The following is a 26,517-nucleotide window of genomic DNA, read 5'->3' on the forward strand; positions in this document are numbered from 1 at the left end:
CAGTATGTGTATTTCCTTTTTTACCCTTCCATTTAGCTAATTTGTTTGTATTATGTCAAAATCCCTCTATATAATATAGTACAATCTCTAGAAGACATAACAACTTTTTCCCAATATTCCTCCTCTCCTTGCATCTGTATCGATTTCTGTTTAAGATTGTAAACCTCTCCATATTTGTATCATTATTCACCTCTGAAAATGGGAATATCTTGTACTGTCTGTGTAGGCCCAATATGTAAAGGGTCTGTGTGTAGATCTATTTAAGTGCTATTTCCTTTGCTACACAATAACAAACTTCCTGATTTGTAGTTTACTTGAAAACATTTTTTTTTAAATACTCCCCTTATAAAAAACAAAACTGAATACTCCCATGTTAGAGTGTAATCTCTACAAATCCAGAGTATCCATCTTCCTTTCTCTATTATATTTTATCCCCCTGGTTTATAAGAATAAAAGCAATGTATTTTTTCTTTTTCAAATTCAATCCTAAATTAATTTAATTCAAACTCATATATCACAAATAGCCATAGCAAGTAATATTCAGAAATAAACAGCCTTGTTTTAAAAAGGGTTTGTCTTAATTCAAATTCTGCAAGCTTTATTAAAAAAAGATTTCTTCCAACTGTCACTTCATTTGGAAATTGAATTAAATGCTGAATAAAGTCAATGTTATCACTATCTTACGGGTAGATTACGAGTCTTGCGTTAGCCTTAAAAAGCGGCGTCCCAACGCTGCTTTTTTCCTAACGCTGGTATTACGAGTCTTGAAGGTACAGGCTCACCGCTCACTTTTTTGGCCAGACTCGAAAATACCGCAAATCCACTTACGTAAATTGCGTATCCTATTTTTTCAATGGGACTTGCATAACGCCGGTATTACGAGTCTTCCAAAAAGTGAGCGGTACAGCCTCTCCTGTCAAGATTGGTACCGCATTTAAAAGTCAGTAGTTAAGAATTTTATGGGCTAAGGCCGTAGCATAAAACTCTTAACTAAAGTGCTAAAAAGTACACTAACACCCATAAACTACCTATTAACCCCTAAAATTAACCCCTAATCTGCCGAACCAGACATCGCCGCCACTATAAAAAATATATTAACCCCTAAACCGCCGCCCTCCCGCATCGCAAACACTAGCTACATTTTATTAAATTTTATTAACCCCTAATCTGCCGTCCCTAACATCGCCGACACCTACCTACATTTATTAACCCCTAATCTGCCGTCCTCAACGTCGCCGCAACTATATTAAATGTATTAACCCCTAAACCTAAGTCTAACCCTAACACCCCATAATTTAAATATAATTTAAATAAATCTAAATAAAATTACTATAATTCACTAAATAATTCCTATTTAAAACTAAATACTTACCTATAAAATAAACCCTAAGATAGCTACAATATAACTAGTATTTACATATTTACATCTTAGGGTTTATTTTTATTTTACAGGCAACTTTGTATTTATTTTAACTAGGTACAATAGTTATTAAATAGTTATTAACTATTTAATAGCTACCTAGTTAAAATAAATTCAAATTTACCTGTAAAATAAATCCTAACCTAAGTTACAATTACACCTAACACTACACTATAATTAAATTAATTACCTAAACTAAATACAATTAAATACAATTTAAAAAAATTATCTAAAGTACGAACTAAATTACAGAAAATAATAAAATAATAAAATAATTACAAGTTTTTAAAACTAATTACACCTAATCTAATCCCCCTAATAAAATAAAAAAGCCCCCCCAAAATAATAAAAAGCCCTATCCTACACTAAATTACCAATAGCCCTTAAAAGGGTCTTTTTCGGGGCATTGCCCCAAAGTAATCCGCTCTATTACCTGTAAAAAAAAGTACAATACCCCCCCAACATTAAAACCCACCACCCACACACCCAACCCTACTCTAAAACCCACCACTAACCCCTTGAAGATCACCCTACCTTGAGAAGTCTTCACCCAGCCGGGCTGAAGTCCTCAACGAAGCCGGGGGCGAAGTGGTCCTCCAGACGTGCAGATGTCTTCATCCAGGCGGCATCTTCTATCTTCATCCATCCGGCGTGGAGCGGCTCCATTTTCAAGACATCCGACGCGGAGCATATCCTTCCGACGAAGTCCAACTGAAGAATGAAGGTTCCTTTAAATGACGTCATCCAAGAGTCCCTTGGGTCCCTTGAATTCCGAATGGCTTATAGAATCAGCCAATCGGAATTAAGGTAGAAAAAATCCTATTGGCTGATGCAATCAGCCAATAGGATTGAGCTGGCATTCTATTGGCTGATTGCATCAGCCAAAAGGATTTTTTCTACCTTAATTCCGATTGGCTGATAGAATTCTATCAGCCAATCGGAATTCAAGGGACGCCATCTTGGATGATGTCATTTAAAGGAACCTTCATTCTTCAGTTGGACTTCGTTGGAAGAGGATGCTCCGCGTCGGATGTCTTGAAGATGGACCCGCTCTGCGCCGGATGGATGAAGATAGAAGATGCCATCTGGATGAAGACTTCTGCCCGTCTGGAGGACCTCTTCTGGCCGGCTTCGATGAAGACTTCTGCCCGTCTGGAAGACCACTTCGCCCGGCTTCGTTGAGGACTTCGGCTCGGCTGGGTGAAGACTTCTCAAGGTAGGGTGATCTTCAAGGGGTTAGTGTTAGGTTTTATTAAGGGGGGATTGGGTGGGTTTTAGAGTAGGGTTGGGTGTGTGGGTGGTGGGTTTTAATGTTGGGGGGGTATTGTACTTTTTTTTACAGGTAATAGAGCTGATTACTTTGGGGCAATGCCCCGCAAAAGGCCCTTTTAAGGGCTATTTGTAATTTAGTGTAGGGTAGGGCTTTTCATTATTTTGGGGGGATTTTTTATTTTATTAGGGGGATTAGATTAGGTGTAATTAGTTTAAAAAAACTTGTAATTATTTTATTATTTTCTGTAATTTAGTGGGGGGGTTTTTTCCGTACTTTATATAATTTTATTTAATTGTAATTAATTGTATTTCGTTTAGGTAATTTATTTAATTATAGTGTAGTGTTAGGTGTAATTGTAACAGAGCTTAGGTTTTATTTTACAGGTAAATTTGTCTTTATTTTAACTAGGTAGTTATTAAATAGTTAATAACTATTTAATAACTATTGTACCTAGTTAAAATAAATACAAAGTTGCCTGTAAAATAAAAATAAACCCTAAGCTAGCTTAGGGTTTATTTTATAGGTAAGTATTTAGTTTTTAAATAGGAATAATTTAGTTAATAATAGTAATTTTATTTAGATTTATTTAAATTATATTTAAGTTAGGGGGTGTTAGGCTTAGGGTTAGACTTAGGTTTAGGGGTTAATATGTTTATTATAGTGGTGGCGACTTTGGGGGCGGCAGATTAGGGGTTAATAAGTGTAGGTAGATTGCGGCGACATTTGGGGTGGCAGATTAGGGGTTAATAAATATAATGTAGGGTTCGGCGATGTTGGGGGCGGCAGACTAGGGGTTCATAAGTATAATGTAGGTGGCGGCGGTGTCCGGAGCGGCAGATTAGGGGTTAATAATATAATGTAGGTGTCTGCGATGTCGGGGGCGGCAGATTAGGGGTTAATAAGTGTAAGATTAGGGGTGTCTAGACTCAGGGTTCATGTTAGGGTGTTAGGTGTAGACATTAAAAGTATTTCCGCATAGGAATCAATGGGGCTGCGTTAGGAGCTTTACGCTGCTTTTTTGCAGGTGTTAGTTTTTTTTTCAGCCGGCTCTCCCCCATTGATTCCTATGAGGAAATCGTGCACGAGCACGTTTTACCTGCTCACCGCTAACGTAAGCAGCGCTGGTATTGAGGTGAGATGTGGAGCTAAATTTTGCTCTATGCTCACTTTTTTGCGGCTAACACCGGGTTTCTAAAAACCCGTAATACCAGCATTGTCTGTAGGTGAGCGGTGAGCATAAACTGCTCGTTAACACCGCACAGCCTTACCAACAAAACTCATAATCTAGGCGTTAGTTTCTTAAACAGAATTAAAAAAATACAAAAATACATCAAACTAAAAAATATTTAAAATTACCTTTGAAAATACAAAATAGGATTATTAAAAATTAAAGGAACAGCAAAGGACTAACTTTGTTTCCTTATGCCACAAATTAGTCTCTCCTTAATGTGAGGATTAATTAATCATTGTTTTGTTTACTATGTCTAATATATATTAATTACTTTATTTGCTCTTGTATAATAACGCTTTACACATAGAAATACAAATTATTTTCTTAATGGCGACCTGGCTAATACATCCAACTAGAGGCTGTATTGCCAGAATTACTAAACACAATGTGGTAGTGCATACTCCCAATGCTGTTTGCACTCTAACCAAAACAAAACAGCAGGTAAGATGAGCCTGGCTTACCCTGAATAAAATGGTAACTTTACATATATGTCTTTTTAACTGTTTCACCTCATTGTGGTGCAACAGCGGGATAGGAAATCAATTCCTTGTCCCTATGTTGTCTATACTTAAACATAGGTTGCTAAACCAAACTGTCTGGATGTGATTAAATGATCAGTGTTCAGTCAGAGACTTAATCAATTCCTGGCATATTTGCAGCCACTAAATATTAAGATAAGTGCAAATGAAAAAAACAAAACATATTTCCAATTATATCCATAATACAGTTGTCCTTAATATCTTCAAAATAATGAGTGCATCTATCTCACTAATAAATAACCTGTAGTCTGGCAATAAAATCCCTAAATTTAGGCTTAAATGTGCAATTTAAGAATCACAATGGAAATTAATGTCACTTTCTACCCATGTGTCAGTGAAAAGCTTTCATCTCATATGTCTGAATGACAAGCACACGTAGTGGGGGCAGGCGTTTCATTTACATTAATATTCAAGTTAAGTGGGTTAGAAGTTTAATGATAGTATATTGCAAATTATTTTATTTTACTAAGGTGTGTTCATTGGTGAAATCAATATATTGAGAAGTATGTTTCTTTAAGAGGAATTGACAAAGAGGTTAACGAAATAGACAACTTTCACCAGAAAATATATGCCAGACCTCTCTAAACATGTGACTAGCTGATATTCTGAGAGTTATAAAAAAAGGGGCCAGCACCTCAGACTGACAGCAAGTTGCAAGTTAACTACTATAAAAAGAATTAACCCTGTACCTATCACCCTTTAAAAGGACATTAAACACTAAATAAATGCTAGATAGAATGATGCACTCAAAGAAAAGATTAGTCTAATATTATGTAGATGTATTTTTTAAAGTTTCATTAGCTGTTTAAATATTGACAATATAAGTGTCAAGTTTTAGTGTCTATAAAACATTGGGAGCTGCCATGTTGTAACTTAGGTTACCTTCTCTGCTGTGGCCAATTAGAGACAGTTATAAATAGGTCTCTAGAGTGTGCAGCCAATGGCTGTGTTCTGCACTTCCACTTCTAACAGGAACTGAAAAGCTCACAATTTCAGAATCGATTAACAGGAAAAGGAAACAAAATAAATAATAAAAGTATATTGCAGAGTTATTTTTATATATAATATTTATCATTTTATATTACCATATCAAAGTGTTTAATGTCCCTTTAAAGACTGCTTTACATTGATTACACATTTTATTATGAAGGCTTTAATTTAAAAATTAAGTTATATAGTTAACATTTGAAAATAAATAAATACAAACAAACCAAAAAACATAAATTATGCTTGCCAGATAATTTCCTTTCCTTCTGTACAGGGAGAGTCCACAGCTGCATTCATTACTTGTGGGAATACTGAACCTGGCCACCAGGAGGAGGCAAAGACACCCAGCCAAAGGCATAAATACCTCCCCTACTTCCCTCATCCCCCAGTCATTCTGCGGAGGGAACCAGGAACAGCAGGAGAAATATCAGGGTGAAAAAAGGTGCCAGAAGAACAAGATAAAAATTAGGGCCGCCCAATGGAGAACACGGGCGGGAGCTTTGGACTCTCCCTGTACAGAAGGAAAGGAAATTATCTGGTAAGCATAATTTATGTTTTCCTTCTTAATACAGGGAGAGTCCACAGTTGCATTCATTACTTGTGGGAAAATTATACCCAAGCTAAAGAGGACACTGAATGCTAATGGGAGGGCAAAAAGAGAGACAGCCCCATCTGAGGGCACCACAGCCTGCAAACCCTTTCTCCCGAAGGCTGCTTCACCGAAGCAAAAAACTCAATAACATTTTGAAAGGAATGTAAGGAAGGCCAAATAGTTCGCCCACCAAAAAGAACCTTAGAGACCTCATCTTAGAGGCCCAAGAGGACTCCACTGCTTGAAAAGACTGAGCCAAAAACCTCTGAGGAGGCTAGCGTCCCGCTGAGTCATGACTCAAGTGGAAGATACTCCTCAACTAAAAAGATAAGGAAGACTAAGAGCCCTCTGGCCCTTACGCTTCTCAGATAGATAATAAACAGAAAAAACGTCTATTCTCACATAGCCTGAAAATAGATCCTTAAAGGGACATGAAACCCAATTTTTTACTTTCATGATTTAGAAAGAGCATACAATTATAAACAACTTTTTAATTTACTTCTATTATCTATTTTGCTTCATTCTCTTGATATTCTTTGCTGAAAAGCATATCTAGATATGCTTAGTAGCTGCTGATTGGTAGCTGCACATATATGCCTCCTGTGATTGGTTCACCGTGTGCATTGCTATTTCTTCATTAAAGTATATCTAAAGAATGAAGCAAATTAGGTAATAGAAGTAAATTGGAATGTTGTTTAAAATCATATTCTCTACCTTAATCATGAAAGAAAATGTTTAGGTATAGTGTCCCTTTAAGGCACTACTCTATATCAAGTAGAAAACTTTCCATCGCGAAGAAGGAATAGGAAATAAAAATGTACCCAAAACTTCATCTGAAAATGCGATATGACACAACCTTAGGAGAAATCCTAATCAAGTCAGCAGAACAGCCTACTATCGTGGAACACCTAAAAAGGAGGGACACAAAGCAAGGCCGTAACTCAGGGATTTCTGCACGCAGAAGTAAGAAAAGACATAGAAGGACTCTACGATAACAACTTAGAGACAAGATCATAGGTACAAAGATAGCCTGATGCAAGACTATAAAAGTAAAGTCCAAACCCCAAGAAGGAGCATCCGAACTACACACCTGCCTGACCACAGTCAAAGTTCTAGTAAAAAACTGTATGTCTAGAAACTCAACACCTCTGGAGCCGGACAAAAAATCAGAGAGGGCCAACACTGTCCCAACAAGGACCTTAGTTAAGAGGCCCTCCTCCAGATCATACTGGAGGAAAGAAAGAGTCCTGGCAGGTCCAACAGAGTGCCAGGACAAACCACGTACTTCCCGGGCAAAGGGGTCCTCCACACCTGAGATAGATGACAATGGACCAGCTACGCACTTCAAGGAGATGACCATAACCTCTCAAAAAAACTGTCTCATCAGCTAAGACTGAGAGACATCTCTCAACCCGTTGCTGAGAAAATAGATTTGAGGAAGTAAAAAGAGACCCTGTTCCAGCAGATCCCTGCAACAAGGACAAACTTCATGGAGGCCAAACCACGAAAACGGGAACCACGATTTATGCAGCTTCAACGAAGCAGTCAGAATCACTGACGCCTAACCCTGCTAGATTCAAGCCACCATTCAAGGCAAGAGTAATATGGCAGAAAAAGGGAAACAGGTAATAAGCCTCCTAGGCACTGCTAATGTCTGCATTAGCTCTTCCTGAAGATCCTGAACCACAACCCATAATGAGTAGACTGGAATAAAGACGGACGTCCAAAGATTCTCCTTTGTCGTCCCCTTCCAGTTTGTAATTTAGATAACAAAAAGATATCTCTAGCTAAAATCCGTCCCAACTACCCCCCAACGCTAGGTAGACTCTCGATCTCCAAAGGAGATCCAAGCCAGCAAAAGTAAGACCGACTAGATCCCTACACTGGGACGAACCCAGTAGACTAAAGCCTTAGAGCAGAAAGGATTTGCCTGAAGATCCAACATATCAATGGGAGGAAAACCTCTGAAGATTCTGGCCCCTTTTGGCACGCCCTCACCAACCTGACGGGCTGCAACTGAAATCCAAACTGCCCCTGGAGATAAGAAAAATGTCCCACAGGATAGTATGGTCTTGACAAAAACATGAGATAACTATTCTCTCAACCAGTAGCCCAAGAAAATCTGCAAAGACAGATTTAAAACATCTTCACTGCACTGTCTCAACATTCACCAAATCTCGGATGGGATGAGGCCTAGCAAAAGGGATGAAGTTCAAAAAGGACCCCAAGACAAGTCCTCAACCTCCCAACACAGAGCTAGCGATAGACTGAAGCAGGTCTAAAAGGCACAACCTGAAGGGGCTAACCTTAAGGTAAAGTCTACTTGACTAGGAAGACTAAATTCATATCCAGGGATCCAACCTGGCGCCTTCACCAGAGAAATTCTGGTCTAGATCCATCTCTGAGGATCGAAGAAGACAGAAAAAGTTCCTAAAAGACGTCCATCAGACGATACTACGGTAAATCAACCTGCATCATAAAGCCACGGGAACTATCTGTTACTGTAATCAGGACACTGTCCAATAAATCCCAGATCCCAAACAGAAAACTTAGGATCAGAAACGAGATTACAGGGACAGACGGTCCAAAGGAACTGGATAATACCCCCAGAGAAGAAAAAAAGGAAAGATATCCCTCTCGACAGTGAACCTGCAGTGCTTCCGAACCAAACCCGGAAGAGAGAACTTATATTCTCCCCAAAAAGGAGACAAATCAAACTCTGTTTGAGTACCCTGGAATCCAAATTGGACGGGAGACCCCTCCCTATATTGGACCCTGAAACAAACAATTTAATGAAAATAGTCTCACACTGCAAAGGTACTCCAAAAGACACCTGAAAAAAACTTCTCTCTCTCTGCTGAAAGACAAGGCAAAAAAAGAGAAACTGCCCAGAAATGCAGGAAGTGTAGCCTAGCTCCGGTCTCTAGGACCACTGGAACCGATATGATCCAGGATCAAACGCCCATAGAAGATAAAACCTAAAAACAGGTCCTTTCTTAATCAAGGTTAGATGGACCTGTTCAGTCTGGGCCGGAATAGATCAAACCAACTCCTTTTCTTGAGAAGAAGGAAAGAGTAAACGTAACCGACATATCTGTCAGTGCAAGTCAATGACTAAACCGAAAATTCTAAAATTCCAGCTCCTGCTAGAAGATTACGAACAATCCATGACGTAAATCTGACTTGAAAATGTCTAGGGAACCATCACCTCGAACTGAATCCAGATGCTTCCATAGGAAGTCTCCAGAAATATTGACAACGGAAGTCGTCAACTTCTAACACCCCATATGACGAAACGTCTTCCGAAAAAGAGTTTCTACAACAACCAAGAGCTCTTAAACAAAAAACTATCCTAACCGGATATAAAAGAGAATAGGCAATCGCACAAAAAGGGATAGCCAAGAAGGAATGTGCAAAAAAAAAACAGGTCCTGCCTGTCCTACAACACAAACTCCCCTATAGAGCTCTGGACTGGGATCTAAAAATAAAAATAAAATGTGTAGACGAGAAAAGAATAGGAACTCCATCCTACTCCACTCGTCTAATCAAGATCGCTATCTGATTTAGAGGACAGAGATTCGATGGATCAGTACTAGGAGTCTCTAACACCGTCAAGACTTCTCTCAAAAGCAAGCGCAGGCGTGCCATTCTAAATCTAAATGCTAAATCCTCTTCAGTCGGAGGAATCAAATCAACAGACTCTGAACCTGGAAGTCCTAGCTCTGAAGCCTCAGAGGGAACCACATCCACAGATGACTGATCGGATAAAATCGTCAATTTACACGATGGACCCTGGGCAGGATTACATGGATTAACCCTTTGCTTGCACGTAGCAGGAAGAGGCAAAATCGCTAAGGCCATGCGGAACTGCGCAGTAACCTCTGGTGAAAAAAGGCCCTTCAGGCGAAGGAGCAGCGGTAACCAGGAAAACTGCATGTGTAGGACCAGAAAATTCTAGGGAACACACCTCACAGGACGAGGAATCCTCAGAGGCGGACGGCTCAGTAATCTCTAACATTTAAACATTGGTTGATGAGAACACCCTGTTGCGGCATACGGAACCTAATTGAGAGGGCTGGACTACCCGAGCCTCCTCACAATATACACAGGTTTCAAATTCAGTATTAGAGGGATCCCCCTCTAAATTATCAGAATCCTCCATAATTCGTCTAATTATAGAAAAAAACAACTGGCACCTTATACCCCTAATGGCTGGGGCACTCAGCACCTCCTATGACCCAGACAGATAGAGAAAATCGCTCCTTGCTGCAGACACACGATCAGGAACAAACATGACCATTCCTGTCATTCCCACAAGTAATTAATGCAGCTGTGGACTCTCCCTGTATTAAGAAGGAAATTGTAATATTTTAAACCTGTTATTTCTACAATTTAAATATGCCTAAAATATCTAATCTAGTGCGGCCTAAACATTGTTTTTGTCCATCCAAGAGCAAGAGAAATTAGCATTGTTCTGTGACTTGCAAGAAAACTTAACAGATCCAAGAAAGCCTTGTTCACCACAGTTGCATAGACTATAAGATCCATTTGTTACAGCAAGGAATATAAATTTAAATTGTACATATTCAAATTTGTTCTCCCATATACACTATAGACAAATAAAATACGAAATAGGGCATGTAAAATTAATAACAGGCTTGGTACATTGAGTACTTTATTGAAATAATTGTAATTATTTGTGTCACCTTTTATGAATTCCATAAGGGATCTTGCAGAACTGGCAGTCTCACGTTAGGTATTTCCAAATTTCTATATGAGGCCTACATTTATACCTTCTTTTATATTGTATTTAAACAGACAGTACTTTGGTTTAGTACCTAAAAGCAATTGATTGGGTTGTCCACAGAACACTTAAAATGGTATGGTGGAAGTATGGACCTTGTATTTAACAAAAGCTATGTTACATTATCAATACGTGGCTTTATTCAAGCTATTAGAATATGTAGACTTGAATCAGGTAAGTACTATTCTTCTTGAGAAAGTGCCAGTCAGGCATGAAATGCGTCAGAGGACGTCATAGCTGCAGCGACACCTCTACTCCATTTATCTTTATGTGACTTTTAACCAAGTTTCAAATAAAGTATGTTTTTTTAATCTAAGGCTGTGCATGGAGATTTGATTTCCATTTCATCATAATAATCGTGGGGACATTTTTGCATCTTGGATTGTACTATTCACCAAGCGGAAACCGACCAAGGATTGGGGTTCTTCCAGACAAGGTGGGCATCAGAGTGTTTGGACAGCACTTTCTCCCCAGACTAAGGTAGAGCTTTTTATCTTGTTGACTTAACCTCTTTGTATACTACTCTATATACATATCTCAGGCCTGTCCAACAGACGAACCACCAGGATTATTTTGTGCTCCTCCCTTAGGGATTTTTTTTTTTTTTTTTTTTTAATTGAAAAAGCAGTAAAAGAATTTGTTGATTCACTGAACTTATACTACACTGTTGTGCAGATACTGGGTTTTGTTGTACTGCACAGGTGAATACAAAGGGGCAGAATTTTCAAGCTCCGAATGGAGCTTGATGCCCCTGTTTCCGTGCGAGCCTTTAGGCTCGCCGGAAACAGTAATTATGAAGCAGCGGTCTAAAGACTGCTGCTTCATAACTTCTCTGCCTGCTCTGAGGCAGCAGACATCAATCCGCCCAATCCTATACGATCGGGATTATTGACACCCCCTGCTAGCGGCCGATGCTGTCGGCATTTATTGATGTGTGGCGGACATGATACATTGTATCATGTCCGCTCGCACATTAATAAGTAGGCCCCATAATCTTTTACCAATATGTTTACTTTAAATGGCTTTGGCTCACCATCATAAAAGTCTACAAAAAACAATACTGATCCTTAGTGCCAAAAATAAGGGCAGTGCTGATATTACCTATGGCCAAGCTCATTAGCACAAATAATTATACAGTATAAACCAGGAACTAAATCTGCTAGGATTTTAAATTATCATTGGTTTATAATTAGATGCCATCACACTTAGATTAGAAAAAGGTTGACCCATGATAGCATCTTTATATCTCTATTTAATTATTATTTTCAACTTTGACCTGATCTTTAAAAATACTGGCCATGTCGGTATAATACCGGCTGGGGGGGGGGGGGGGTCCGGGGCAACCCTATGATGTGTTTAATGAAAGTACTTAGAAAAGCATAGGCCTGAATTTACAACATGCAGCAAAGCCTGAGATAACAGAATAATGCATAACTAATGGATGTTTGCAGAATAATGTTATAATCATAATTATAGTTTTTGGAGGCTTTTAGAGAGAAAAAAAGAAGTCATGGTCACACAAAATGGATTTGAAATAAATTAAAAATATTCTATTTTTTTCTAACTGTATTGTTCCTTTAATCTTTGAAAAAGACAGAATGAAAGAAGCTTTATTCGCCAAAATTACATTCAGATTGGAGTAGAAGTCATGTGAGTAAATATTACTTAAGATAAATAATATTAGTGCCACCTCAAATAAATGAATGCATTTACAGAAAGCAGATAATAGTACCAGTGTAATATTTTCAGGTATCAAAAGCAGAAAAAATAGGGGCATTGCTGTACAGCCTGTGTGTGCTTTTAATTCTTATTTTCAATCAAATATTTTCTTATTTCTACATATGCTCACCTTAAATAATTCTCATTTGCTCAATTACTGAAGTTCTGCCCTCCCAGTCATGATTCCCTCTACAAGTAACTGTATATATGTTCTTCTATTTATAAGAGTGTAGGCTCTGCAGGTTAAAGTTATGTGTCGCTCTGTATGTTGGAATGTAAGCTCTTAAGGCCAGGAATACCCTTCCCCAGTCATTACTCCTCTTCCTCTGTTGGATATTTATCCATTATAAAATGACAATGTATGCTCTTACTGTTCAGCATTTGTCTGTACGGGATGTTTCTGTATGTTAAAATGCAAGCTCTGCAGCGTAGCGTACCCTTCTTATTGTAGTTCTTTCTTTCTATGTATTGCAACGGTTACCAGTGTCTGTTAGACAATATGAGAAGAGAATACTGCACTGCAGAGCTTACGCTTTCTCCATGTCTCTGTACACTAGAGTGTAAGCTCTGCAGGTTAGTGTTCCCTTCTTATATGGCAAGCTCTGTATATAGGAAGTATTGTATATGTCTAGCTCTGTACACTAGAGTGTAAGCTCTGCAGGTTAGTGTTCCCTTCTTATATGGCAAGCTCTGTATACAGGAAGTATTGTATATGTCTAGCTCTGTATATTAGAGTGTAAGCGCTGCAGGTTAGTGTTCCCTTCTTATATAGCAAGCTCTGTATATAGGAAGTATTGTATATGTCTAGCTCTGTATATTAGAGTGTAAGCGCTGCAGGTTAGTGTTCTCTTCTTATATAGCAAGCTCTGTATATAGGAAGTATTGTATATGTCTAGCTCTGTATATTAGAGTGTAAGCGCTGCAGGTTAGTGTTCTCTTCTTATATGGCAAGCTCTGTATATAGGAAGTATTGTATATGTCTAGCTCTGTATATTAGAGTGTAAGTGCTGCAGGTTAGTGTTCTCTTCTTATATGGCAAGCTCTGTATATAGGAAGTATTGTATATGTCTAGCTCTGTATATTAGAGTGTAAGCTCTGCAGGTTAGTGTTCCCTTCTTATATAGCAAGCTCTGTATATAGGAAGTATTGTATATGTCTAGCTCTGTATATTAGAGTGTAAGCGCTGCAGGTTAGTGTTCTCTTCTTATATAGCAAGCTCTGTATATAGGAAGTATTGTATATGTCTAGCTCTGTATATTAGAGTGTAAGCGCTGCAGGTTACTGTTCTCTTCTTATATGGCAAGCTCTGTATATAGGAAGTATTGTATATGTCTAGCTCTGTATATTAGAGTGTAAGCTCTGCAGGTTAGTGTTCTCTTCTTATATAGCAAGCTCTGTATACAGGAAGTATTGTATATGTCTAGCTCTGTATATTAGAGTGTAAGCGCTGCAGGTTAGTGTTCTCTTCTTATAAAGCAAGCTCTGTATACAGGAAGTATTGTTTATGTCTAGCTCTGTATATTAGAGTGTAAGTGCTGCAAGTTAGTGTTCTCTTCTTATATAGCAAGCTCTGTATATAGGAAGTATTGTATATGTCTAGCTCTGTATATTAGAGTGTAAGCTCTGCAGGTTAGTGTTCCCTTCTTATATAGCAAGCTCTGTATACAGGAAGTATTGTATATGTCTAGCTCTGTATATTAGAGTGTAAGCTCTGCAGGTTAGTGTTCCCTTCTTATATAGCAAGCTCTGTATATAGGAAGTATTGTATATGTCTAGCTCTGTATATTAGAGTGTAAGCGCTGCAGGTTAGTGTTCTCTTCTTATATGGCAAGCTCTGTATATAGGAAGTATTGTATATGTCTAGCTCTGTATATTAGAGTGTAAGTGCTGCAGGTTAGTGTTCTCTTCTTATATGGCAAGCTCTGTATATAGGAAGTATTGTATATGTCTAGCTCTGTATATTAGAGTGTAAGCTCTGCAGGTTAGTGTTCCCTTCTTATATAGCAAGCTCTGTATATAGGAAGTATTGTATATGTCTAGCTCTGTATATTAGAGTGTAAGCGCTGCAGGTTAGTGTTCTCTTCTTATATAGCAAGCTCTGTATATAGGAAGTATTGTATATGTCTAACTCTGTATATTAGAGTGTAAGCGCTGCAGGTTAGTGTTCTCTTCTTATATGGCAAGCTCTGTATATAGGAAGTATTGTATATGTCTAGCTCTGTATATTAGAGTGTAAGCTCTGCAGGTTAGTGTTCTCTTCTTATATAGCAAGCTCTGTATACAGGAAGTATTGTATATGTCTAGCTCTGTATATTAGAGTGTAAGCGCTGCAGGTTAGTGTTCTCTTCTTATAAAGCAAGCTCTGTATACAGGAAGTATTGTTTATGTCTAGCTCTGTATATTAGAGTGTAAGTGCTGCAAGTTAGTGTTCTCTTCTTATATAGCAAGCTCTGTATATAGGAAGTATTGTATATGTCTAGCTCTGTATATTAGAGTGTAAGCGCTGCAGGTTAGTGCTCTCTTCTTATATGGCAAGCTCTGTATATAGGAAGTATTGTATATGTCTAGCTCTGTATATTAGAGTGTAAGCTCTGCAGGTTAGTGTTCCCTTCTTATATAGCAAGCTCTGTATACAGGAAGTATTGTATATGTCTAGCTCTGTACACTAGAGTGTAAGCGCTGCAGGTTAGTGTTCCCTTCTTATATGGCAAGCTCTGTATATAGGAAGTATTGTATATGTCTAGCTCTGTATATTAGAGTGTAAGCGCTGCAGGTTAGTGTTCTCTTCTTATATGGCAAGCTCTGTATATAGGAAGTATTGTATATGTCTAGCTCTGTATATTAGAGTGTAAGCGCTGCAGGTTAGTGTTCTCTTCTTATATAGCAAGCTCTGTATATAGGAAGTATTATATATGTCTAGCTCTGTATATTAGAGTGTAAGCGCTGCAGGTTAGTGCTCTCTTCTTATATAGCAAGCTCTGTATATAGGAAGTATTGTATATGTCTAGCTCTGTATATTAGAGTGTAAGTGCTGCAAGTTAGTGTTCTCTTCTTATATAGCAAGCTCTGTATATAGGAAGTATTGTATATGTCTAGCTCTGTATATTAGAGTGTAAGCGCTGCAGGTTAGTGCTCTCTTCTTATATGGCAAGCTCTGTATATAGGAAGTATTGTATATGTCTAGCTCTGTATATTAGAGTGTAAGCCCTGCAGGTTAGTGTTCCCTTCTTATATAGCAAGCTCTGTATATAGGAAGTATTGTATATGTCTAGCTCTGTATATTAGAGTGTAAGCGCTGCAGGTTAGTGTTCTCTTCTTATATAGCAAGCTCTGTATATAGGAAGTATTGTATATGTCTAGCTCTGTATATTAGAGTGTAAGCTCTGCAGGTTAGTGTTCCCTTCTTATATAGCAAGCTCTGTATATAGGAAGTATTGTATATGTCTAGCTCTGTATATTAGAGTGTAAGCTCTGCAGGTTAGTGTTCCCTTCTTATATAGCAAGCTCTGTATATAGGAAGTATTGTATATGTCTAGCTCTGTATATTAGAGTGTAAGCGCTGCAGGTTAGTGTTCTCTTCTTATATGGCAAGCTCTGTATATAGGAAGTATTGTATATGTCTAGCTCTGTATATTAGAGTGTAAGCCCTGCAGGTTAGTGTTCCCTTCTTATATAGCAAGCTCTGTATATAGGAAGTATTGTATATGTCTAGCTCTGTATATTAGAGTGTAAGTGCTGCAGGTTAGTGCTCTCTTCTTATATGGCAAGCTCTGTATACAGGAAGTATTGTATATGTCTAGCTCTGTATATTAGAGTGTAAGCGCTGCAGGTTAGTGTTCCCTTCTTATATAGCAAGCTCTGTATATAGGAAGTATTGTATATGTCTAGCTCTGTATATTAGAGTGTAAGCTCTGCAGGTTAGTGTTCTCTTCTTATAAAGCAAGCTCTGTATACAGGAAGTATTGTATATGTCTAGCTCTGTATATTAGAGTGTAAGCGCTGCAGGTTAGTGCTCTCTTCTTATATAGCAAGCTCTGTATACATGAAGTATTATATATGTCTAGCTCTGTATATTAGAGTGTAAGTGCTGCAGGTTAGTGCTCTCTTCTTATATGGCAAGCTCTGTATATAGGAAGTATTGTATATGTCTAGCTCTGTATATTAGAGTGTAAGCGCAGCGCGCTGCAGGTTAGTGTTTCTCTATGTTCTGTAATATGTGTCTCTCTGTATATTAGTGTAAGCTTCTCCAATTGTTTCTTTCTCTTCCTGTATTATATCGCTCTGTATATTAGAGTAAAAAATCTATAGAGCACCTATTCAAATGAGAAACGTTAAGCAAACAACTTTGAAATTAAAATGCAAATAAAACCTCTATTGATGTTCCATATAATCAGACTAATAAGTCAGTTACCAGTTCCCCTCAGTCTTTAGTTTAAGCATAAAGCTAAATATATCAGGTTGAATTTAAATAACCTTTTAAGTAAACGTCTGCCTTCCTGTAGAGATGGTAGGTAAAAACCACATTGTGAGATAGCATGAATATCTGTGGCCTGAATGGATATTGTCATTCTTATCATATTGAACTTATTTAACTGTTTGGTTTTATCTTGCTAACATATTATTTACAGAAAGAGTAGTCAATATATGGAATTTTCTACCAATGAGGGTTTCCAGGAATGACTGTAGCACAGAGGTGATTGGTTGTGTATTGATGTATGTTAGCATGGCCAGCAAGTTCAATTTCAGTCAAGTTTTATTACTTCCATAGCAGCAAATTGTGTGCAGTACATTATGATTGGTTTACAAAAATGTTAGCAATTTCTAATAACAACTGCTGTCTGTCGTCATTGTATCATTCAAAATGTGTATTTTACAATGTACACTAGTCATGGCAGATTCTCTTCTGCCAGTGGTTCCTTTTCTACCCTGTAATGGATTTTTGTTCCTCTGCATCACAAAGAGTTAGCTCTACAGGTCAAGATTACACTATCCCTGTAATTCCCCTTCCCCCATATGTCGTTATGGCTCATCTCTACCTATGAATCCACCCACCCCTATTATATTTATAGCTTGCTGTATAATAGACCATAAGCTCTTCAGGGCAGAAATTTATATTTACATTTTAGTGAATAGTACATTAATAAAAAACTTTGGCTGTTTACTCAGTACCGTTATTCTCCTATAGTGAATACTCCAATGCAGTCTAATAATCTTTCAACAGCATAATATTGGACGTTTCTAATTGACACACGTTGTGTGATATTGATTATACATATTTCTTTGTTCCCAGCATTTCATTTTTTATAGCATAATTTTACAATAATCAAGTCTTTAGGGAGTCACAATCTATTTTATATATATCCGGGGTGGCACATATGCTGAAAAAGTATAACAAGGGTGTCCCAAAGCAACAACAAACAAAAGTTTGGAATTAGTGAGTTAGTATATGGTATGACATTTTTGGAATTAAAAAAATAAACCATTCCTTTAGCATGTGCACACACATAACATATATATATACATATGTATATATATATATATATATATTATATTTAATATATACACACACATATATTTATACAAACACACATACATACATATATATATATATATTTATATACACACATATGTATATATATATATATATTATATTTAATATATACACACATATGTATATATATATATATATATATATATATATATATTATATTTAATATATACACACATATGTATATATATATATATATATTATATTTAATATATACACACACATATATTTATACAAACACACATACATACATTAAAATACTTGCACTGTTTTTATTTATCTAAACTATTTCTCATTCATTAACAGAATTCATCTCAGTTTATTGAAGAAGAAAAAAACACAGAATCTCCATCTCTTTCATTCCATTCAAAACACCCAACCCACATACACTGGGCAATACAACTGATTTTTAAGCCCACAAGCTAGACACATCTGGTGATAGTTCAACATATGCGGTGGTGGCAGTGTTCCTTTAATGGGTAGGATGGTGTCTATTTTACACACAAGTTCACTTTCAGCTTCTGTAACACGTGCACAGGCCAAAAAACTAAATTCTCATTCGGTTAATGTAACTTTAATATGTAATGCTTGTTTAACAAGAAACTGTTTTCTTCTGATTGAAATACATTCACAGTAAATTATGCACATTTTTGCTTAAATAGGAATTAAATTTCCCACTGGTACAAATTAAATCTTAGAAATTAACGTGAAACAAATGAAGTTCACTATATTATAAATAAATATATATATATATATATATAAACTCTATTTAGAAAATTAGTAGTATCTGTGCATTCACGTATACTAACGAGTATATGTATGTATGTGTGTGTGTGTGTATATATATATAAAAGCACACACAAACACATGAACCCTTTCATGCACATAAACATGTATGTATATATATATATATATATATATATATGTGTGTGCACATTGACAGTGTTGCTTTGTATTAATTGTGTGTTTCAAAATAGCCAACTGCTAATTAAAAACATATTAATCTTTTTTTAGCAATACAGAAGCTGTTAAATGGTATTTTATAGTATCATCCTTTTAAAGGCTAATGAAGTTGAAATAGAAGTCTAATACTTAGTGAGTCTTAGGCCCAAACCTATTAAACTTGGGTCATTTTTATGCTGCATGGCACAAGGTCTGATACACATAAAAAAAATTAATAATAATAAAATAGTGATATCTGAAGGTCTAAGAAGAAAAAAATCTTGTTTCACAGAGTGAGCTTTAACTGATATCCTTAAGCTACAATAGAAATAGAGTTGATGCCTCTGCAAAATGTATCTTACTCCATTATGGAGCATATAAAGTTGAAAGAATGCCAGTGGGAAAGCTAGATGCTGTGAAAAAAGTAAAAGCAAAATATTTTGAAAAGACTAAAACAAACATAATATGAATGAACACACATATTGTTGGTGTTATTGTGTGCTAACACAATAGCCATCAGGAGAGAAAGTGAGACTCACCAGGTGTGTGGACGAAAAAGGCCAAGTAGAGGTCCAGTTCCTTGATGGATACCCCAATGTGATGTGGCTGGACACATAGCCCAGGGTTAGAACACTGGGGGGATTTATAGAGACGTTCTCCATCTGTGCTCTCCAGCGGGATCCCCTTAAACAGGATGACCATCACCAGGTCCAACCGCCACACTTTGTCGGCTTGGCGCAAACAGTCGATCCTTCTGATTTTTCCCTTCTGATCTGGATTGGAGAGAACACAACATGGTTGCTTCTTCCCAGTGATGGTCAGGACAAAGTCCTCACGGAACTCAGGCCGGATGTCCTTCCTCAGTTTGGCCAAGAGTCGAGACGCCCACTTCTGCTTGATCTCAGGCTTCTCCCCCAATAATTCATCCTTCACTGCCCTTTCTTCATCCTTTGACATCCGTTTCTCGTGCTTCTTAAAATATTTGCGCTTTCTTGCCTGAAGGTTGAACCATGTGTACGAGAAGGCACGGACATGCGGTAGCAAAGCTTCAATAAAGGGGTGAAATTCATCCTAAGAGACAAATGTAAACACTTAGAATGCAGCATAATGCTTAAAAAAAAACACACATATAGGAATAAATTATACCAATCATTAAAACAATTCAATGCAATTTAAATCCATTAAAACATTTTAATTAAAGTTTTTTCTTGTTAAAGATTCCAAATATTTTTATCAGTATTTTTGTGAAAAGATCAAATAACCTATGATGTTTAAAAAAAAAAAAAAAAAAAAAAAAAAAAGGTTGCAGATTTTGGGATAATATAAGAAAACAGGGAAATGGTTACCATCTCTTAGTGTCATAACGAACGGCCGAAGAAACTTAAAACTGCACCAATTCCAAGATGAGCAGAATTATTGAGAGAAAAAGAGAGAAAAAGAGGCAAGAACTGATGGACAGATACAGAAATGAAAGAATGGAATAACAAATAATAGATAAAATTAAACATAGGAGGGGGCAATTTTAATATTAGTTGGAAACTAATTAATCCCTTTCCTGAATTTTAAGGTTTAACAATAATGCGATACGGAACTATAAAAAAAATATATGAGGAATAACCACTGAAATAATAAAATAATCCAAAAAAATTATTAAAAGACTGAGGCCAAAAACAGATAATCAGGAATATTTGGGATGGATAAAAATAAATTTCTCATAAATATTTCAAGACGCCTGGAAAAGGGACGGCGTTATAAAAAAAAAAGAAAGAAAGAAAAAATAGAAAAAGAAACCACTTTGCATCCGTAGAATAGAAATTAAAAAAAAGAGAAAAATTAAGGGAAAGAAAGAAGGGAAAAAGAGGCAGGATTTTTTTCGGAAGGAGGTTAGGAGCAGAAAAGAAAGCTGTTTTTTTCTGTTCGCTTAAACTCTCTCTTTCTGTCTTTCTCTCGTTCTCTCTCCCTTGCTTTCACTCTCCGTGTTGAATTGGTGGCCAGCATCGATGCCAGGGAAAAGAGAGAGAGAAAAAAAAGAGAGAGAGAGATTGATTCGAATGGACCCACCTTTTTGGCAAAGTAAAATGAAGAAGCTAGCCAATGGCAGAGAAAAAGGGAGGGGAGAGAGAATGAGAGAGGGAGAGAGTGGAGGGAGGAGGCAAGAGAAAGAGAGAGAGCGTGAAAAATATACTGAAGGCAGAAAAAACATTTTGCCAAAACAGACAACTTTACTAATATAAAGCATGCACAAAAGTTTAACAACTAATATTTTTTTAAGTGAAGGAATTTTATTTTTCTCTTCTTTCTCTTATTAACATTTAATGTATTCTTGTATATTTTGCTTTCATTTCTATTTTTGATTTAATTTGCCACGCGGGTTTTGGCACGAGAGTTAAAACAGTCACTCATGGCTGGGGAGGGTGGAAAGGGGGAGAGAAGCAGATGCCTGTTTGTCGTTTGTTTTCTTCTTTCCTAACTCTCTCTTTTTATGCGTCAAATATCCTTAGAAAAGCAACAACAAAAAAATGCAGTTTGCACCAGAAATATAAATATATAAATTATGTATAAATAACAAATTTTATGCAAAATGTCTAATTTCATTCCCCTTTCTTTTCTGCTGCTCCTGTCTTGCTCCCTCATTCTCTGTGGTTTTGCTGGCAGTGCCCAAAATATTCCAGCCAAGTCACACATTTTAAAGGCGCTGCTTTCAGAGCAAATTTCTCTTTCCCATCTTCCCGCTTTTCTTATTCCCCTCCAACAACCTTTCTTAATATCATTCTTCAGTACAGAATTTAACCCTTTCAACCCAAGACCTGCAACCTCTGGTCATCCTTTTAATTTGTGTGTGTGTGGGGGGGGGGATTTGGTGACATATTCCTTTTCTACCCAATCTTACTATTTTTTATTTTAACTTCTTTGCTCCCTGTCCTTTATAGTCACCTTCTAATTGAATCCACTGCGACCAAATCAAACATTTAAATCTATGCATAAACTTCCCAGGAAACTTGTATCATTCAGAGACCAACTATAATAAACACTGCAGAGACTAATGCCATTTTATAAATACATTTGAAAATTAAAATAGCAATAATAATAGATAATATTTTTAATTACATGTTTTCCCTTGTTACAATTTAATACACCTATCCCAATATTTATGTTCACTCTGTTTTAACAGTTCTAAATTAATTTGGCTGATTTAAGTTTATTATTATTTCATATTTAAGTATTTCACAATACATTTTATTTCATTCATATATGCTTTCTTTTTCTACCTCATACACTGCTTTTCTACATAATTTATTCTTTTCTTCCTATTTTTTTTTATTTTTTTCCCCTGTTTTTCCCCTGTTTTTGTTTAATAATTTTCACTTATTTTCCTTCCTTATTTAATTTTTTTCATTTTGTCAATTAATGCGTTCTTTTCTTTTTTTTTTTTTGCTTAATTGTCTCTCTCAGTCTCTTTATTTATTTATTTCCAACATAGTTTCATTTTACTTTGCGTTTTTCTAAATTGTTTCCTTACGCCGTAATCCTTCACTCTTTTTTTATTGTTCATTTTTTAATTCCATTCTTTGTCCTTTTCTCTCTTGTTTTCTGCTATTAATTATATTTATATTACTTGATTTTCCTCAAAATATTTACCATGATATTTTCCTTTACTGCTTTCTTCTTTTTTAAAAAAAATCTTTTTCCTTTTGTTCAAAATTCACTTATTTATTTTTTACTTTTAAAATTTTTTCATCATATTTATATTTTTTTATATGTCTTTCCTGCATAAATGCATTTGATCTTTTCTTGTGTAAACACATTCTCTCTTTTGATTTATTTTCACTCTCTTTATTTCACTCTTTTTCCTGCTACACAGTGTTGAGGTCCTTTTGTTTACATATTCTTTACCTGTTTCAAACATTTTTTTCATGCCCCTATCTTTTAATTTTTACCCATTTTCCATGTGTCTTTCTTCTCTAGTACAAATTATCATCCACTTTTCCCATCTCACCTAACACTTTAATTTGACCACCTCTCTGTCTCATTCTTGCTAATATAAGCTTGAGTTTCTAACAAACTAATAGAGACATATAAGTAACCATCATGGTATTTGTTTGAGGCAATATTTGTTTAGGTATTGAGCCCTCACAAAAGTATCAAAACGTTAATGTATTCATAGTGTTAATTACCTGCCGATTTGTCTATTTGCAAACATTACTTACATTACATTCATTAAAAAAAAAAGATAACAATATATTTTGTAGCGTTGCAAAGAGAGAAGCAGAATTATTAAAATTCAACAGTGTGCCAAATACTACGGCCAACTGTCCATAAAACATACATTTTTTAAAAATTCATATGGAGTAGGAAAAACATCACCATAATTACTAGTTGTGGAAAAAGTTTGTAGAATTGTTTTCTATCTATCTATCTATCTATCTATCTATCTATCTATCTATCTATCTATCTATGACTAATAAGGAACTCAAGTTGAAAAAAAACAAACACAACAAACTTTATTATGAAGCATTTTAAGTGCTCCTGCTACTGTCGCCAGAGAAGAGGAACAGTAGCTTCCAAAACGTCACAAAAAGTTTAGAGTAATGTAAATAAAGTTTCTAGGGAGAGCTCTCTGGTAGTTGATTTACATGAAATGTTCACTATCATCTTTGTATATGTGTGTATGTATGCATGTCTCTCTCTCTCATATATATATATATATATATATATATATATATATACATATATATATTTATGTGTGTGTGTATATATATAAATATGTGTGCGTGTATATATATATATATATATATATATATATATATATAAAATGTGTGTATGTCAATATGATATATACATATATATATATATATATATATATATATATATAAAAATAAATAAATATATATATTTACATAGTGAATGTAACTGTATGCATCAGTCAATGCATAATGAATTACACACATTTTTTATATATATATAATAGCCTTTTATTAAATAATTAAGTGTTCTGCTCAGCCACAATATGGTGCAACCTTTCTGGCAGACGACATGTTAATGTGCTGGACACTTGACAGATATGAAGACGGAAACACTTTTTCAAGCGTCTTAATTTCAAACCAATAGATATTTAGTTCTGATACAAACATACAAAGGAATTCAATTTGAGTGAGAAGGTTCTGCAAAAAATAGCATGTGCTTATATATACTTATATATATATATATATATATATATATATATATACCAAATACAGGAAAAACACAAGATGACTGTCAAATATAATAATATATGTTGTAAGTAATTGAAATAAAGTCAGATTGCACAGTTTTTACCACTCTGCAAAAACTACAACAGAAATCACTTGCCAGTACTGATATATACTCACATAACTCTACCACACTTAAAAATAGACAGATGGCGTTAGGAAGACATATACAGTTATATACATACAGTCCAAGAAAATATTTCACCAATCGGGGAAAATTACTATTCAGAACAGAAAAGGTTGCTCAAAATTAACTTCCACAAAAGTTTGTTTGAGTGTTTTTTCTCTCTCTCTGTATATATATATATATATATATATATATATATATATATATATATATATATATACACACACAGAGAGAGAGAGAAACACTCAAACTTGTGTGGAAGTTTGTTTGAGTGTTTCTCTCTCTCTCTCTGTATACATAAATGAGTGTACAGTATTAGATAGATGTCCTTATATTCTGCAGAAAGTTATGGAATATAATAATAATATATAGTAATAATAATTGGTAGACCAGAAACTGTAACTAACTTTTTAAAATTAATGCCGATTGTTAAAAGTGGGTAAACCCTTAAAAATTATGAATAGGATCAATTAGGAAAATATAGCATTATACTGTTAAATATATGTCAAAGCAAATTAAAGGGACAGGAAACCCCAAAATTTTCTTTCATGATTTGGATAGAACATACTATTTTAAACATCTTTCCAATTTACTTCTATTATCAAATTTGCTTCATTTTCTTGTGTAGTTAAAAACCTTGTGTGTTGAATCTATGAAAAGAAATATCAAAAAAGATACCTGCATATTCGTTAAGCATTTCAGTTGTAATATTACTATGAGGCCAATTTGTACACCTGGCCCTATTTACAAATAGGTGGATAGATAATGCACACTAGTCTATGTGGATGTTTTTTTAATCACAGGTTGTTTTAAACTAAATTAACAATTAAGTTAGGTAACTTCCACTTTGTGTGTTATTTCATAGGATTTTATTGAGGCGATATATCAAAGACAGTTGCCTTAGTCTCTGTAATAAATAACTTCCATAAAACACCACAGAACGACACATTAACTGGATTTAGTTTAACCCTATTTCTAAATTCATTTGATAAATTATCTCCAAAGTCCACAGCAGCGAACACAAGCCAAAGTGAAATTAGATTTAAACGTCTCCACAATAAGACAGATACATGAGCAAAGAGTCGCACACAAACATACACAAATGCCCATGTCCAAAAAAACAGTAGTTGCTTTCAGACAAATAAATATTAGGCATCTGACTGTACTGATATACCCAAGGCAAGCAAGCTAACACAAAAATACATATGGTACTACTCATATTACACACATTTAAAAAGTAAGTTCATTCACTTATTTACTGTCTCTGAGCAATGTTTGGATGGTGCTTTTGACCTTGTGGTTTGCAACTATCTGGTGGCTCAATCTAAGAGCTAGTGATGAATAACTTTGAATATGCTATATTAAGAATCATAGTCCTGTCAGCTTCATAGGAGCTTCAGTGAACCTCATTATTAGAAACAACCATTAGGCCTCCAAAACCTTTGTTCATCAATGCACTCCCTAATTTTGAGCCATTGTACTGTGAGAAACAAGGCATTATAAAAATCAAATCCAGAAGTGATTGACTGTTCCACTTTCCAAAAAATGCTTTGCTGCAGCTGAGGTTTTCCCTTTCCACACAGGCCATAATCCAGAGTATTTTCCTTAGTACATCTCTATTTAAATTATACGTTCTGTTTACACAGTGGTTTCAATTTCTGTTCAATTGTCAGTTGAGAATTTCCAGTCTTCCTCTACTTCAAAATATATATATGTAAGTCACACCCGGAGGTACCACTACATATTGAATTTAAGAATATATTCTATGGGGCCGATTTATCAAGGGCCGAATGGCTCGCAGGAAACAGCAGTTATGAAGCAGTGGTTTTAAGACCGCTGATCCATAACTGCAATCCGCCCAATCCTATATGATTGGGCTGATTGACACCCCCTGCTAGCGGTCGATTGGGCGCGAATCTGCGGGGGGCGGCATTGCACAAGCAGTTCAAGCAGTTCACCAGAACTGCTTGTGCAATGTTAAATGTCGTGCATGATATGCTACAGCGTATCATGTCAGACAGACATTGATAAATCGACCCCTATCCATCCTTCTATCTATCTATCCATCTATCTATCTATCTGTCTA

The 26,517-nt window shown here is 35.9% G+C and overlaps 1 protein-coding gene across 5 annotated transcripts in view; it reads right to left on the reverse strand.

Annotated features, from left to right (window-relative positions):
• Positions 1-26,517, reverse strand: part of NFIX (nuclear factor I X) — a 244,892-nt gene that overhangs the window by 139,265 nt on the left and 79,110 nt on the right. For 4 of the 5 annotated variants that reach the window (XM_053717870.1, XM_053717866.1, XM_053717869.1 and 1 more), the window contains exon 3: positions 19,595-20,126. In XM_053717870.1, coding sequence (XP_053573845.1) covers positions 19,595-20,126 — 532 coding nt within the window. Of the gene's footprint in view, positions 1-19,594; positions 20,127-20,401; positions 21,047-26,517 lie in introns of those variants that run through there. The other variant, XM_053717868.1, reaches the window with a different exon arrangement.

The sequence above is a fragment of the Bombina bombina genome, chromosome 6 (assembly GCF_027579735.1).
Source record: "Bombina bombina isolate aBomBom1 chromosome 6, aBomBom1.pri, whole genome shotgun sequence".
Taxonomy (NCBI): Eukaryota; Metazoa; Chordata; class Amphibia; order Anura; family Bombinatoridae; genus Bombina; species Bombina bombina.